Raw genomic sequence first — 12,611 nt, forward strand, 5'->3', positions numbered from 1 at the left:
ATGCACAAAATATGCAAAAAATATGCAAAATATGCAAAAAATATGCAAAATATGCAAAAAATATGCAAAATATGCAAAAAATATGCAAAATATGCAAAAAATATGCAAAATATGCAAAAAATATGCGGAATATGCAAAAAATATGCAAAATATGCAAACAGATTTTGGCCGAAAATCGTCATAAAAGTCGTAAAATTGTCATTTAAAGTTGGAAAAACCATCAAAAAATACATAACAGTGTCAAAACTAAGACTGTTGACCGTATAACGTCGATTTTTTCAGCAGATTATTATGTTATTGAGGCCGTTTACGACAGTGTGGTGTAGGGTATAAAAATTTGGTATCGTAATACCATTTTTTATTATTAAACTCTGTAGAAATATAAAATTTGATAAAATATCAAACGTTTTATGTAAAATTCAATATTTTCTTTTTTGTAGCATCTTAATTTAATTTGTAGCATAGGGCTGGTTTTAACTCAAAGGACCAAATCGATCTCGGATTTTTTAGCCGGGGGGCCGCCTATACCTTTTAGTATTGTTAGATTTTAAAATTGCCAAAGTTTGAGCACATTTCGAATATGTTAAAACGTGGTACTGGGGCCTCGAAGTTATGAAAATCTATTTTTTTTGCTATTTGGCGACTTCGACTGACCATATATGTGTGGAACGGTTAAAGCTACTTGCCCCTATTATGCATTTAATTAAAAGCTATTCTGTTATTAACATTTCTTGCTGAACAACAAAGTACGTAAGTGTTACTGAATTCGAGATTATAAACCCTTAGGCCTTAGGGCAAAAATGGTGTCTATTAAAAATAACTTTTTTCTTCCTATATTATCAAATTTTTGCGAATGAAAACGAATATATGTTACTTTATTTGAAAATGCTGCCTATTAGGGCGAAGATCTATTTTAATTCATTTCTCGTTGGAGTCGAGCTTATTGACCGATGATGTTTGCAAGTGCAAAAGGAAAGCCAAAGATTCGAAACCCCCACAACCAGCATTATGTGACATGTTTCGCCTTTCGTAGAGACTCATCAGACATATCGGGCGTGGAATGGCATCGCTATCCATCAAACATTTCCTTTTTCAAATGTACATTCATTGTATGGCTTCAATGACAAATGCTTACATTTTGTTCATACATATTTTAATTTACTTATGCCCGTAATTATTTATTATAATTATTAGTTATCTTTACCTACGCGTTTGGTAATTTCTACATGCCATTTACCGAGGTGTCTAAATTTTGAAATCATGTGGTAATATTGGTGATTTTCATTAATGATTTTGCAAAATCATTGCCACATAGAAGTGTTTTACAACTTTTAACACATTGGCAACGATTAACCAGGTAAAATCCTTGGTGTAAGTAACACGGCCGTTTTTGACTCGGTAACGTTACCTATGCGTTGAAATTATAAAACGTTGCTTACACGGGAGATATCTGTGAACTTATAGATAGCTACGTGTTGAAATTACGGGCATTATGGGACTGACAAAATGTGGTTTTGGAGCCATCTGGGTACAGATGACAACTTGGTGATGAACTCGACTCCTTGCTATGTCGCTCACAATTGTCAAGTTATTTACCATCCTTTACCCCTCCTGTTCTGTGGTCAAGTTGCATTATCTTATTCAAGAAATTCGGAGTTAAAGTTTAATCTCTTGAACAACAATATGGTCTCACTTGTAATTATGCCTGGTAAACCTTTTTCTAGGAATTTCCGCAGTTGATTTTTTTAAGTTTAGATCGATTATTTCTGGAGAATTTTCTATCTTTGCTTTGTTAATAAGAGATCAAACAATGTCAGAGCAATAAGTTCAGGACTAAGGTACCATATATGATTTATCATTTTGTTATTTTCTTTATCTGATATTTGTTTGTGAATGTCTTTCGTATTAAGTAAATCTTCAATGCGGTTTAGGTCTTATTTTGGACTTAAAAATATTTCTGAATATCGTTTTCACTATTTTTTGTATTAAACTCAATCTATTGTCTCTATTTCTTTTTAACCTATTGATAATGTTTACCCAATATATCCTATATTATATCTATATGAACATTATCTTGTTCATTATACGTCATGTAAAATCAATAACCCAAACTCTCACTTATAACACACAGTTGTTGCCGTGTGGGATACCAAATAAATAAATAAAATAGAAAAAACATTCTGGGGGCGTCCAGTCTCGAACGATTTAAACGCAAGGTGCTTCTACGGCCTCTTGTTCTTGGAAAGTGGATTGGGCAGTAGTTTTAAAACACTCTCGCCTACTTTGTACTTGGATTTATCAATCGCAGACTATTCTTATAGAAATCGCTTGAATGTTTGGTTGATGTCCGGATGTGCTTCCAAACTTGCAGTCAAAAATCCTTCTCAACAATTTTCTAACGAGTTTGTACGGTGGTACAGAAGCTCTCGACCTAATATCTGCTCGATCTGTTGAGACCCCATTTTTCTAGGCATTTGTACACTGCTAGTTCTTGTTTCTCCCATGAGCTACTGTCAGTTTCAGGAACACCCATGTGATACCAGAGTAGCAACCCGTTTTTTCTTCCCTGTTTTGAGAATATTTGGTAATAGTTTTCCATGCCAGTGCACACAAATAGCTTCGTTCCTTGAAGCTGTTGCGTTTATTTTTCACGGTTTATTCACCGCTGTTCACGGATAAAGCTTCTAGAAATCTTATCCGATAGCTTCTACTGTAGTCATAATGATACTAGTAACGTTCCTATACACCTTACAGGGGTCCAACACCAATGACAATTGCATAATTACGTTTTTCTTGAAGCCACGCTTAATTGTTTTCGGGACAGATGGTTCTTCAGATTCTACGATACGTTTAGCATTAAAACAAGACCTAGACCTCATTGAAAATGTATTGAAATATGAAAACATTGACACACAAATTTTCGAAAAAGGAAGTAACAACATAATTAATAATCTGTGGTATCTTAGTCCTGAACTTGCTGACCTGGCATTGTTTGATCCAACGGTGCATAACGCCGTAAAGAGCCAAAAGGCGACAAAAATCTTAAAAAGCAAAGATTAAAATTTCTTCAGAAATATTCGATCTAAACTTCCAAAAGAGCAACTGCCGAAAATCCTAGAAAAAGGTCTGGCATAATTCTTGTTGTTTAAAAGATTAAACATTAACTCCGAATTTCCAGAAGGCACAAAGGATGGTAAGCAACTTGAAAGTTGCGAACTACATAGCAGAGCGTTCTTCAAGTAGTCAGCTGTACCCAGATAGCTCCAAAACCACATGATGTCTGACTAAGAATAAATTTAATTTAGAACAAAATGTAAAAGACATTTGTTTTCATTCCAAAAATTGATAAAAATGAAGAAAATTTTTTTAATAGTCTCCATTTTCTCACAAAGGCGTACCTAGTGACGTTTTTCGGGACATTGGCTTTATTATCTCGAATTCTGTAATACCTATTTAGTATTAGATTTATTATATATACTTATATTTTGTTGTTCAGCAAGAAATGTTAAGAATAGAATGGCCTTTAATTTAATGCTTAATATGGACAAAAAGCTTTAACCATTCCAGAAAAATGGGTTGCCGAAATCGCTAAATTGCCAAAAAATCGAGATTTGCATAATGTCGAGGCCCCAGTGGCAGATGTTAACATATTCCATTTGTGCTCAAACTTTGACAGTCTTAAAATCTGACCGAACTAAAAACTTTTGCCGCCTTAAAAAATCCGACATCGATTTGTTCCCTTTGCACAATAAACAGCCAAACGCTACAAATTATAACAAAGAAAATATTGAATTTTCATAGAACGTTTGATATTTTATCAAATTTTATATTTTTGCATAGTTTAATAATAAAAAATTGTATTACAATACAATTCTTTTAAACCCTACACCACACTGTCGGTCTCAATGACATAAAAAAATCGACGTTATACGGTCAACAGTCTTAGTTTTGACACTGTTATGTATTTTTTGATGGTTTTTCCAACTTTAAATGCCAATTTCACGACTTTTATGACGATTTTCGGCCAAAATCTGTTTGCATATTTTGCATATTTTTTGCATATTCTGCATATTTTTTTGCATATTTTGCATATTTTTTTGCATATTTTGCATATTTTTTTTTGCATATTTTGCATATTATTTTTTTTTGCATATTTTGCATATTTTTTTTTGCATATTTTGCATATTTTTTGCATATTTTTTGCATATATTTTGCATATTTTTTGCATATTTTTTGCATGTTTTTGATATGACCCCAAATATCAAAAAATTGACCCTTAAAACGCCTAGATCCAAAATTTGAGTCCAATCGGATGAGAAATAAAAAACATGCAAAAATCCGATGTCTAATAATTAAAAACGTATTTTGATGCGTTTGTTGTGCAACAATTTAAGATGCCAAAAAAGAAAGTGTTACGAGCTAAATCAGAGAAAGGATGAACAATTTAAGAATAATATTTATAATATATCTGTGGTAAGTATTGATATCTATCTTGACGGAATACATTATCGCGTAATTTCATTAAACTTGTATACATTTTATTTCAGGAACTTTTGCATGATCTGAAGGACACACGAGAAAAAATATTCCAAGAACCAAATAAACATAAGTCGCTGCATCAAGTAGTAAGGATCTAGTTCCAGTATCAAGGATGAAGATGGACCTGTCATATCCATAAGTATACAAGATTATATTGCCATTTGTAAAATTTTTGCACACCATGCAAAAAAATAAAGTGTGGCTCTTGCATACATATGTATATGCATTTACCCATTTACCTGACTTCAACTTACTAGTAATTTTGGCTATAATTTCTGACTACCGAATTGACTGGTTACTGGTAATGCAATGAAGGGACAATTGGGTTTCTCAGGACTATCGAATTGACTGGTTACTGGTAATGCAGTGAAGAGACAATTGCCTTTCACATAACTATCGAATTGGGTGGTTACTGGTAATGCAGTGAGGAGACAATAGACCCCTTCCTATGACATCCCCATGTTAAATTCACCAGTCTATAACATTGCGAGTAGATAGGGTGGTAACTAGCAATGAACGGAAACAAACAAAACGATTCCCGTACCAATCACACAAAGCCACAAACTTTTCAGCTTCTCTGAATCGTTTCATTCTCACAACCAAAACAAAAACACAAACTTTTCAATCTAAAAAGATGGAAACAGTACGATTGCTGAAATGTAACTTCGGCTATGCTTTGCCGAGTTGTTTCATTCACCACCGAAACAAGAAGCATTTTTGGGAAACGTTTCCCGTGCGTACCCAGCAAACCAATCGTACCGACTTCGTAACGAAATCGGAACAAAATATCGGACGTATCGTCCGAAATCGTAACGATATCTTAACGAAAGTTGTATGAAGTGGTTGACATAATTTCGGAACAAAATGTCGAAGCGACATCGGATCGATTTCGGTCCGATTTCGTAACGAAATCTGAAGAAAATCCTTAAGAAATTCGGAAAGGAAATTTCTATCCGACATTCGTTCCGAAATCTGAACGAAATCGGTACAAAATCTGAACTATTTCCTTTCCGAAAAATCGTTTAGAAATCGGAACGAAATCTGAACGACTTTGCTTTCAAAATTGTTCAGACGTGTCGGACATCAGACATTTGGTTTGCTGGGTATTGTCAATGACACACTCAGACACACACACACACATGTGATTGCTTAACAACCCTATAAGTTAGCATCAGCATACCACAGTGAATTTTATCAACCACCAAACGTTTTTGATTTATTCACATGTGTTTAGTACTATTCCGTTTTCTATCTGCTCTTGTGGAATTGAGTACTTTTCGCTTTTCGTTTTGTTTGCACTCACGAATGTAAACAAAACAAAACTAAACAGCGAGCTCGGCCAACGTGGGTTATGTTTCGTTTTTTATTGTTCCTATGGAAAATACGAAACGAAACGATTGGAAATGTTATTTAAAGTATTTTTACGTACTCTGACGAACGGTTCGTGTGACAGGCAAGCATTTTTACAAAAATAGGCCGACAAAATCGGCGGCGACTCCACTCGTAAAAAATAAGGGGCGGCGGCGCGCCCCGATTTTCAGCCGAATGGCTTCCTCCTCTGCTCGGAACAGAAATAACGAAACAAGAGTTCCTTATTAGTTTAAAACATATTTTTAAAATTAAAATATTAAAAACTGAACAATGTTACTTAAATCTAACTAAACAATCAATAAAACTATATTTGAGGGCCTTAAATTTTCACAGAAAACGATAAAATCCGAAAGAATTATTTCTGTTGAAAATACATTGAATGAACATCACTGCATATAAATTTTACAAGTTTTCTGCCCGCTTTTGGGTATGTACTTGGGAAAAATACGTATATATGTATATATTTATATATATATATATCAAAATATATATTGAAATATATCAAAATATATATTAAATATATTAATATTTAATATTAAAAAAATAATTTCAAATATGGTCCACTTTTAACTACAACACAATATTTTTTATCATATTCTTCTTTAGACTTAAGACTGTATGTATGTATATTTATATAATATTAGCTACTTTAGTTGTGTTTAGATGTACAATATGCTTCTTTAGCGTTTTATGGCTTAAACATTTTTTACTAAACATTGTTCAATAGCACTATGCAACACTGAAAATGCAAACAACTTCTAGTATGAATTTTTTGAAAGTACATATTTAGACTACAAAAACCCTAGTAGGGTTTTGTCCTGTCAGATCCAGTTCGGATTTTATGGCCTCATGTAAACCGGGCTAAATCTACACTTTTTTGCATTTATCAGGTCTTTATCTCAGAAACGATTAGGAAATTTACCATGCTGTCTTTAGCAATATTGTAGCCCTAAACTAGTAGAACTTATCTTTTGAAAAAACCACATAAGATAAACTCCATCTAGGGCATCAAAATAAAATATAATATAATAAAATATAGAAAATTTTACATAATTGCGGAAATTCTGGTCAGTATCGGCTAAACTATCGGGAGTTGATCAAAGTAACCTTTTGCAAAAATCTTCCAAATAAAGTTCTCAACAATTCTTTAGAACATTCTGAAACTCTAAAATGCTTACTTCATGTTGTTTCATCGGTATTTTGCATCATATCTTTTACAACACATATTTCAAACACAGTTCACACCAACAGTTTATTCTCGCATTTCGGATTTCACTACATTATTGACATTTTTATTAAATCGTCGTTGAAAAATGTACTGAAAACAACGGGATAGAGGCATTTAACAACAATGACATGTTCTGAAGAGTTGTGTATTACATTCCAGGGAATATTTTTCCGAAAGAAAATATTCAGAAAAAATTAACGGTTTTGGAGATACGTTGCGAAATGTATAAAAAATGTGGAATTCTTGCATATATTTTGAAATTTGAGGCAATAAATGTAGTTTTTCGAGTTCATTATTTCCCCAAATATTCTACTCTTGTCCTTAGCTACAAATTTGCTTCAGAGGTCAAAAGAAAATTCGCATTCGTTTCAGAGATATAGCCCCTAATTTCTTTAAAAACTCAATATTTAACCATGTTTAGATGGGGCCATAAAATCCGAGCTGGATCTGACACAACAAAACCCAACTAGGGTTTCTTGCCGTTTGGGTCTGTACTTTCAAAAAATCCTCAGTTCGAATTGTTTGCACAAGGTCACCTTAAAAATGTTGCACAGTGTAGTTGTAACCACTTCCTAGTGGTAACGTTGAAAACACTTAACTTTTTGTTTTTATTTAAAAATTGACTATTTTGATGCTTTTGTACTTTATACGGCACTGTGTACGATGATAGGCAGGTCTGTTTTAAGGTTTTGGGAGACTATCGTCATCGTTTATAACCAATTCCGTTGGGGCTATAATGCATCATTGTGACTTTTCGAAAGGCTTGTCTCGATTTGATCGATGCGACGAAATGATGGCACGTATGAACCACTTGTCTGAGTAACAATCGAATTATTTGAGGAACTCTGAGGAAAATTTAAAAAAAATATTTTTTGTAAGATGTAACTTCTTCTTAAACTTTAGTTACCTTTTTCTGGCGATAGGATCTTCCGCGAACTCGGGTAGTATTACGCCTTACCGGATTGTTGACTGTGGCCTTTTGGGACAGACGGACTGAGCTGAATGTGCTACCTCTATGACCGCGACGTATTTGTGGTGATGGAGTCCCCGTAGCTATTTTGGAGAAATTGTTTAGCAAATACTTTCGGAAATTTGCATGAAATACTTACGAGTGCCAGCTAAATTTGTACTGCGCTTTGATGCCTGAAGCATTCCAAAAACTACAGCGCTAAAGGAGCCGTGATGTGAAGTTTGACGCTGCAGGTGCGGCGTTTGTGTCATGGGAACGCCAGCTGGCATGTGAACTGGTGAGGGTAATTGACTTTCCGACACACCTCTGGGATGAACAAAATATGTTGTCATTATACCTTTGCCCTTCACATTAATTTCGCCTCTTTTCTGCAAAATATTGTATCTTTATCTGCTTCATATTTGGTAAAAAGAATTGACTTCCTTACCACACACGTATAGCCCTTAGCTTTGAGCAGATCTGCTGTAGTGTCGGGAACTTGAATACGCCAGTTTTCTCCGGTAGAATCCATACGTGAAGCCACATTTACCGTGTTGCCCCAAATGTCATAGACGGGTTTTCGGGCTCCAATGACACCGCTAACCAGAGAACCACTACAAATGCCCACTCGCAATTGGAAATTATTGAAGGCCTCCTTGTTGATATCTTCCAGTTTTTGTTTCATGGCAAATGCGAATTCCACCAAGCTACACACACTGTCCTCAGAGGTTTCGCCGCGATCTCTCAAACGGTTGGCATTCAGACCGGAAGCTGCCATATATGTAGCACCACATGTTTTGATTTTTTCAATCGAGGCAAATCGTGGTTCTTCCAATAATTCATCAAAATCGCCTGAAATGGAAAGTTGGTGGATTAATTTAAGCTTAAACCCGATCTATCGTGGCTTACAGATAATTTCATTGAGAATTCGGATGCAAGCTTTTCCGTTGTCAATGTCTTCCGAATAGAAATCCTGGAAATTCGGAATGGATGCAAACATTACACCGCATAAGTTATGATTGTTGGAATAAAGTTCGTCTGTGTGTTCATCCGATAAGTAATATGCCGCCACGTGATCCGGTAAAATATTCTATAAAACGGGTATATATGCATTTGTAAAGCATAATGAGCATATTTCTCTAAGACGATTCGAAATCAAATTAGTTCGAATTACTACGAAAATCCTGCTATTTCTCTTTGATTGATTTTTCTAAAAAACAGAAGTTCGCACGAATTTGGTTTCGGTTCGTCTTTGGAGAAACATGCCATCAATGTATAAATTGGCGCATACCTTGATTAAAGTGTCATTCAAAGCTCGATTTGATTTCATGTTTATTAATTCTCTTTCGGCTTGTTCTTTCCATATGAAATCCAAGCGGGATGTTACCTGTTCATGAAATTGAAAAGCATATCTAAATGGGGTATATTGATATTTTCAATAACTAACTAACAATAAATTTAAATTATGATTTTCGGAATAAAAAAACTTGTATTTGTGTCGAATCTATTGTAGGTCCGTAGAAATTTTTGGTATTGAAAATGGGCTATATACGCAGGTAAACGTTTTGCTATAGCTCCCAACAAAGTGACGCGTTGACGCTTTAAGGAAGTTTGAGAGTACTTGTCCTATTTGCCCTACGAATTTGTATTAATTTTGGATTTTGTGTTTCCAGAGGTTAAACAACGTTTCTAACAAAAAAGTTCACAAAAGACCCTCTGTATTTGGATATAGCCACTATATAACCGTACCATCCGATGTCAGGTAGTTTGAACTTTTTATCGACGTGACCCTAATACAAAATTTCAAATTCCACTTAAAACCAAATTTCCTAATATTTAGTTGTTTTCGTACCTATATAGTTTCTATTCCAGCGCCAATCTTTATCTCAAACCTACACGCCAACAGTAACTCTTACACCAAATATCAAAATACCAGCACTTTCCTTTAATCAATTTCAAATTTATATTACGTGTACCCAAAATAGGATCTATATATCGACGCCTCCAAACAATAGTATGCTAAGTCGACTTAGCATGTTCTCAAGTTCTTTACATTTTTACATTTTACGTCCTTTAACTTAAATTCTGTCAAATTTTGGTAATAATCGGACAATCCGAACAGAAGTTATAAGCAAATGTTTACTTAGCATAGTACTGAAGATAAAAGAAATTTCCAAACTTTTAGAGCTTGTCCTGCAAAACTCACTGTTCAGAATTAGCAAACTATTATTTGGGGGTGTCGAACGTCCTTTAACTTAAATTCTGTCAAATTTTGGTAATGATCGGTCAATCCGAACAGAAGTTATAAACAAATATTGACTTAGCATAGTACTGAAGTTCAAAAAATTTCCACACTTTGAGAGCTTCTCCTGCAAAACTCACTTTTTAGACTTAGCATACTATTATTTGGAGGTTTCGATATCAACTCCACCTAATTTCAAAAACTTCGCCGAATATCAAAAAAGGTACTAGTTCTTTTTTCGTTTGCTAAATAGCATGGTACAACATTTAATGTTTGGAACATTTCGTAAACTACCAGTACGAATTTCAAACAAGTAAAAAGTGTTAAGTTCGGACGGGCCGAACTTTTTATACCCTCTACCATAAAATATTCGGAAGTAAAACGGAATAATTATTTTCTTTCCTGTCCACAATTTTAGGACGATATATTCTGTGACCACTTATACCTAAATAAGGTAAACCAATCATAAAAAATGTATTCAATCAGTCGGGAACCTTATATGGGGCTAAATCAAAGTATGGACCTATGTTTTTAGTATAGAAGTTTTGTGACCACTGGGAAACTCAAATGTCAAAAATATTTGCTAAAATCCTCAAAATACCGAAAATCGGGAGGTACCCTTATATGGGGGCTATACCAAAACATGGACCAATGTTGACGATATTTAGTGGAGATAGTTTGTGACCACTGGAAACCCCAAACGTGAAATTACAGGTAGTTCGGTGGAAAATGTAGCTAAAATCCCCAAAATACCGAAAATCGGGAGATACCGTTATATGGGGGCTATACCAAAACATGGACCTTTGTTTACAGTTTTCGGTGGACATATTTTGTGATTACTAGGAATTTCAACTGTCATATTACAGGTAGTTCGGTCAAAAATTTTAGCTAAAATCCGCAAAATACCGAAAATCGGGAGGTACCGTAATATGGGGGCTATACCAAAATATGGACCTATGTTGACAGTTTTTATTGCAGATATTTTGTGACTACTGGGAACCCCAAATGTGAAATTACAGGTAGTTCGGTCAAAAAATCCCCAAAATACCGAAAATAGGGAGGTGCCGTTATATGAGGGCTATACCAAAAAGTGGTCCGATATAGCCCATCTTCGAACTTGACCTGCATATGGGAAAAAGACACTCGGGTGCAAAAATATAGCGCTCTAGCTCAATTATTGCGAACGCTAGAGTGATTACAACAGACGGACAGAAAGACGGACATTGCTAGATCGTCTTAGAATTTTATACTGTTCAAGAATGTGTAACAAACAGAAAAACAAACTTAATATACCCTCCATACTATGGTGGAGTGTATAACAACCAGTCTTGTCTCACCGTCTCACACCGAGAGAAAACCACATACAAATTTCAAGGTTCTCACTCTACCCGGTTGTTAAACAGCGTGACACAACACTTAAGCCCTCGGCACATACGGTCCGTTTAGTGACACGTTGGGACAAGCGTTGTCCCAAAACAGTTAAATTATGTTTAACTTTAATGCATCAGCCACATTGTTGTTTTTCAACAAACTTGGCATCACTTACACTTTTTTCATGTGGTTGTTGTACCGCGACGCTCAACGCATCGTATGTGCCGAGGGCTTTAGCATCTTTATGTACTTTTCGTATCCTCCCAGTAAAACTTCTTTAAAAGCCACAACATACCAACAATAACCCACATTTAAAATTTTAGGGTTCTAGCCATACCCGTTCGCTAAATAGCATGGTACAATATTTAGTACCTTTTGGTACTTTTCGTACCCTTTTTTACGAATTTAAAAATCCCATCTTTATCTTATTATTACAAGCCAATTGTAACACACATTCCAAATTTCAAGTATCAGCGGTTTGGTCTGGTCACTCACTCATAGGGTTTTTCTTTTCCCGGACTTTTTCATTCTGTGGGAAATCGGATAAATCACAGTATACAGACAAGAAAAATGTGACATCGAGGACGAAAATGTACCTAAGTAAATTATGGCTCTTTAGTTAGCTTTGTAATTAAGTTTGCAGAGATTATCTGATTGAAAATAAGCTATATCAAAGATCTACATAAATATGTTCCATACAACCCACCAATGTAGCCAGTATTTTTTTTTAGATATTTGTTGTATATTTTACTCACAAAACATCAAATTTTGCATTTCTTATAATTTTGTTCCTTATTTTTTATTAATATCCACTTGTTATTTATGTACATATATACGTAGATGTGTAATAAGGGCCTAGGGTGGAAGACACAAATAGCGTTTTTAAAAAATATGTCCTAGTGGAGGTATCC

At 34.7% G+C, this 12,611-nt stretch overlaps 1 protein-coding gene across 2 annotated transcripts in view; it reads right to left on the minus strand.

Moving 5' to 3' along the window:
- Nucleotides 1-6,434: 6,434 nt before the first annotated feature.
- Nucleotides 6,435-12,611, minus strand: part of Ac78C (adenylyl cyclase 78C) — a 259,118-nt gene continuing 252,941 nt past the window's right edge. For both annotated transcript variants that reach the window (XM_073981732.1, XM_073981733.1), the window contains 6 exons: nucleotides 9,379-9,474; nucleotides 8,997-9,177; nucleotides 8,536-8,939; nucleotides 8,248-8,476; nucleotides 8,046-8,191; nucleotides 6,435-7,983 (listed from right to left, as the gene is read on the minus strand). In XM_073981732.1, coding sequence (XP_073837833.1) covers nucleotides 7,870-7,983; nucleotides 8,046-8,191; nucleotides 8,248-8,476; nucleotides 8,536-8,939; nucleotides 8,997-9,177; nucleotides 9,379-9,474 — 1,170 coding nt within the window. In that variant the 3' untranslated portion in view covers nucleotides 6,435-7,869. The remainder of the gene's footprint in view (nucleotides 7,984-8,045; nucleotides 8,192-8,247; nucleotides 8,477-8,535; nucleotides 8,940-8,996; nucleotides 9,178-9,378; nucleotides 9,475-12,611) is intronic.

This window comes from Musca autumnalis, unplaced genomic scaffold, assembly GCF_047663935.1.
Source record: "Musca autumnalis isolate F117 unplaced genomic scaffold, ASM4766393v1 scaffold_4, whole genome shotgun sequence".
Taxonomy (NCBI): Eukaryota; Metazoa; Arthropoda; class Insecta; order Diptera; family Muscidae; genus Musca; species Musca autumnalis.